The 2,142-nt window shown below is 42.2% G+C and overlaps 1 protein-coding gene across 1 annotated transcript; it reads left to right on the top strand.

Annotated features, from left to right (window-relative positions):
* The first annotated feature begins 619 nt into the window (after positions 1 to 619).
* LOC132490521 (ZZ-type zinc finger-containing protein 3-like) lies at positions 620 to 1,538 on the top strand. The gene is made up of 2 exons (XM_060098848.1): positions 620 to 842; positions 916 to 1,538. The coding sequence occupies exons 1-2, from the start codon at positions 620 to 622 to the stop codon at positions 1,446 to 1,448; spliced, it is 756 nt and encodes a 251-aa protein (XP_059954831.1). The 3' UTR covers positions 1,449 to 1,538.
* The last annotated feature ends 604 nt before the right edge of the window (positions 1,539 to 2,142 follow it).

The raw sequence follows: 2,142 nt of genomic DNA, 5'->3' as shown, positions 1-2,142 counted from the left end.
TCAAACCATGCCCCAGGCCCTGGAAACCACTGATCTTTTTACTGTCTCCATAGTTATGCCTTTTCTAGAATGTCATATAATTGGAATCAAACATTATGTTATTATTTAAGATTGACTTCTGGCAGGAATGGGAGGCGGGGACCCACCTGGAAGCGCCCCAGAGCCGCTGTTCAGCTTCCTGTGGCGGCGGCCAGCCGAGCCAGTGCTGTGGCAGGGTGGAGAGCGGCCACGGCGGCGGCGAATCCCGGAGTGGCCTGCGGTGCTCGGCCCCGTCTGGAAGATATCGAGTTGTGCTAGTACAACCATATAAATAATTAATACCTGAAGTCTCAGTGTAACATAGACATTAACAGTGATGACAGATAAATGCAGACGCTTGGGAATCAAATACTAAACGAAACACTTTTAAAAAAGAAAGGAATTTAGGAAGTCCTAGTATTCTCCATGGCTGAAGCTGAGAGTCTGAAACCATGATGCTTAAGCTCTATTCTAGATTATAGCTCCAACTCCTTCAGGATATAAGGAAAAGAGATAATATTTCCACAATGATAGATCTTTGGTTGTACAGGTTTCCCAGTGAGTGGATCATGATGACCGTATTGTAGGGACTTGCCATAGTATGGCTTCTTCCCGATCTACTCGTGTTACAAGATCAACAGTGGGGTTAAACGGCTTGGATGAATCTTTTGGTGGTAGAAATTTAAGGAATTGTAGCATTGCTCACCCTGAAGAAATCTCTTCTCATTCTCAAGTACGATCAAGATCACCAAAGAAGAGACCAGAGCCTGTTCAAATTCAGAAAGGAAATAATAATGGAAGAACTACTGATATAAAACAGCAAAGTACTCGAGAGTCATGGTTATCAGAGACTGTTACAGACGATTGCTATACTCGAGGCTCAACGTTCTTAAGCAGTCCAGGACCTTGAAAGTTTAGGCAGACGTCAGAGAGAAGCACTAAAAAATCCCATTGGATTTGTGGAAAAACTCCAGAAGAAGGCTGATATAGGGCTTCCATATCCACAGAGAGTTGTTCAATTGCCCGAGATTGTATGGGACCAATATACCAATAGCCTTGGGAACTTTGAAAGAGAATTTAAAAATCACAAAAGACATACTAGGAGAGTTAAGCTAGTTTTTGATAAAGTAGGTTTACCTGCTAGGCCAAAAAGTCCTTTAGGTCCTAGGAAGGATAGAGAGTCCCTTTCATACTCTATGTTGCCTTTGAGTGATGGTCCAGAAGGCTCAAACAGTCATCCTCAGATGATAAGAGGACGCCTGTGTGATGATACCAAACCTGAAACATTTAACCAATTGTGGACTGTTGAAGAACAGAAAAATCTTGAACAACTACTCTTGAAATACCCTCCTGAAGAAGTAGAATCTCGACACTGGAAGAAGATAGCAGATGAACTGGGCAATAGGACAGCAAAACAGGTTGCCAGCTGAGTGCAGAATTATTTCATAAAACTAACTAAAGCTGGCATTCCAGTCCCAGGCAGAACACCAAACTTATATATATACTCCAAAAGGTCTTCAACAAGCAGTGCCCCCTTAATAAGCATCTCTTTAAACCTTCCACTTTCATGACTTCCCATGAACCACCAGTGTATATGGATGAAAATGATGACTGATCCTATTTTCGTAACCACATGAACACTGCTATGGAGGGGGCATCAGATGAAGAAAATATTCCTATTATGCATAAGAATTTACCTGAATATAAGGAACAGTTTAAAAAGTTAAAAAACAGAAACTTCAGCAAATGCAAACTGAAAGTGGATTTGTGCAACATGTGGGCTTCAAGTGTGATAACTATGACATAGAACCTATCCAGGGTGTTCGGTGGCACTGCCAGGGTTGTCCTACAGAAATGTCTTTGGATTTCTGTGATTCTTGTTCAGATTGCCTCCATGAAACAGATATTCACAAGGAAGATCACCAACTAGAACCTGTTTATAGATTCCTCAGCTGACCACCCTAAGCATTTGGACGACGAACAAGGAGCCCCAAAGAAGGAAGATGACACCCACACAGCCAACTCAACTCTGCGATTATACAGATGTTGCTGAAGCCCACTGACTCTTGCATCAAGACCACAGAATTTAACCTAGACTTCCTTATTTTCTGTAACATCCCACTT

Source organism: Mesoplodon densirostris, chromosome 5 (genome assembly GCF_025265405.1).
Source record: "Mesoplodon densirostris isolate mMesDen1 chromosome 5, mMesDen1 primary haplotype, whole genome shotgun sequence".
Taxonomy (NCBI): Eukaryota; Metazoa; Chordata; class Mammalia; order Artiodactyla; family Ziphiidae; genus Mesoplodon; species Mesoplodon densirostris.
This window is presented reverse-complemented; position numbering and strand designations above follow the sequence as displayed.

Excerpts from the sequence above, each read along its gene's own strand:
- LOC132490521 (XM_060098848.1), top strand. The coding sequence starts at position 620 with ATGGCTTCTTCCCGATCTACTCGTGTTACAAGATCAACAGTGGGGTTA. Across the intron at positions 843-915 it reads TACTGATATAAAACAGCAAA|TCCAGGACCTTGAAAGTTTA; the intron begins GTACTCGAGAGT and ends GTTCTTAAGCAG.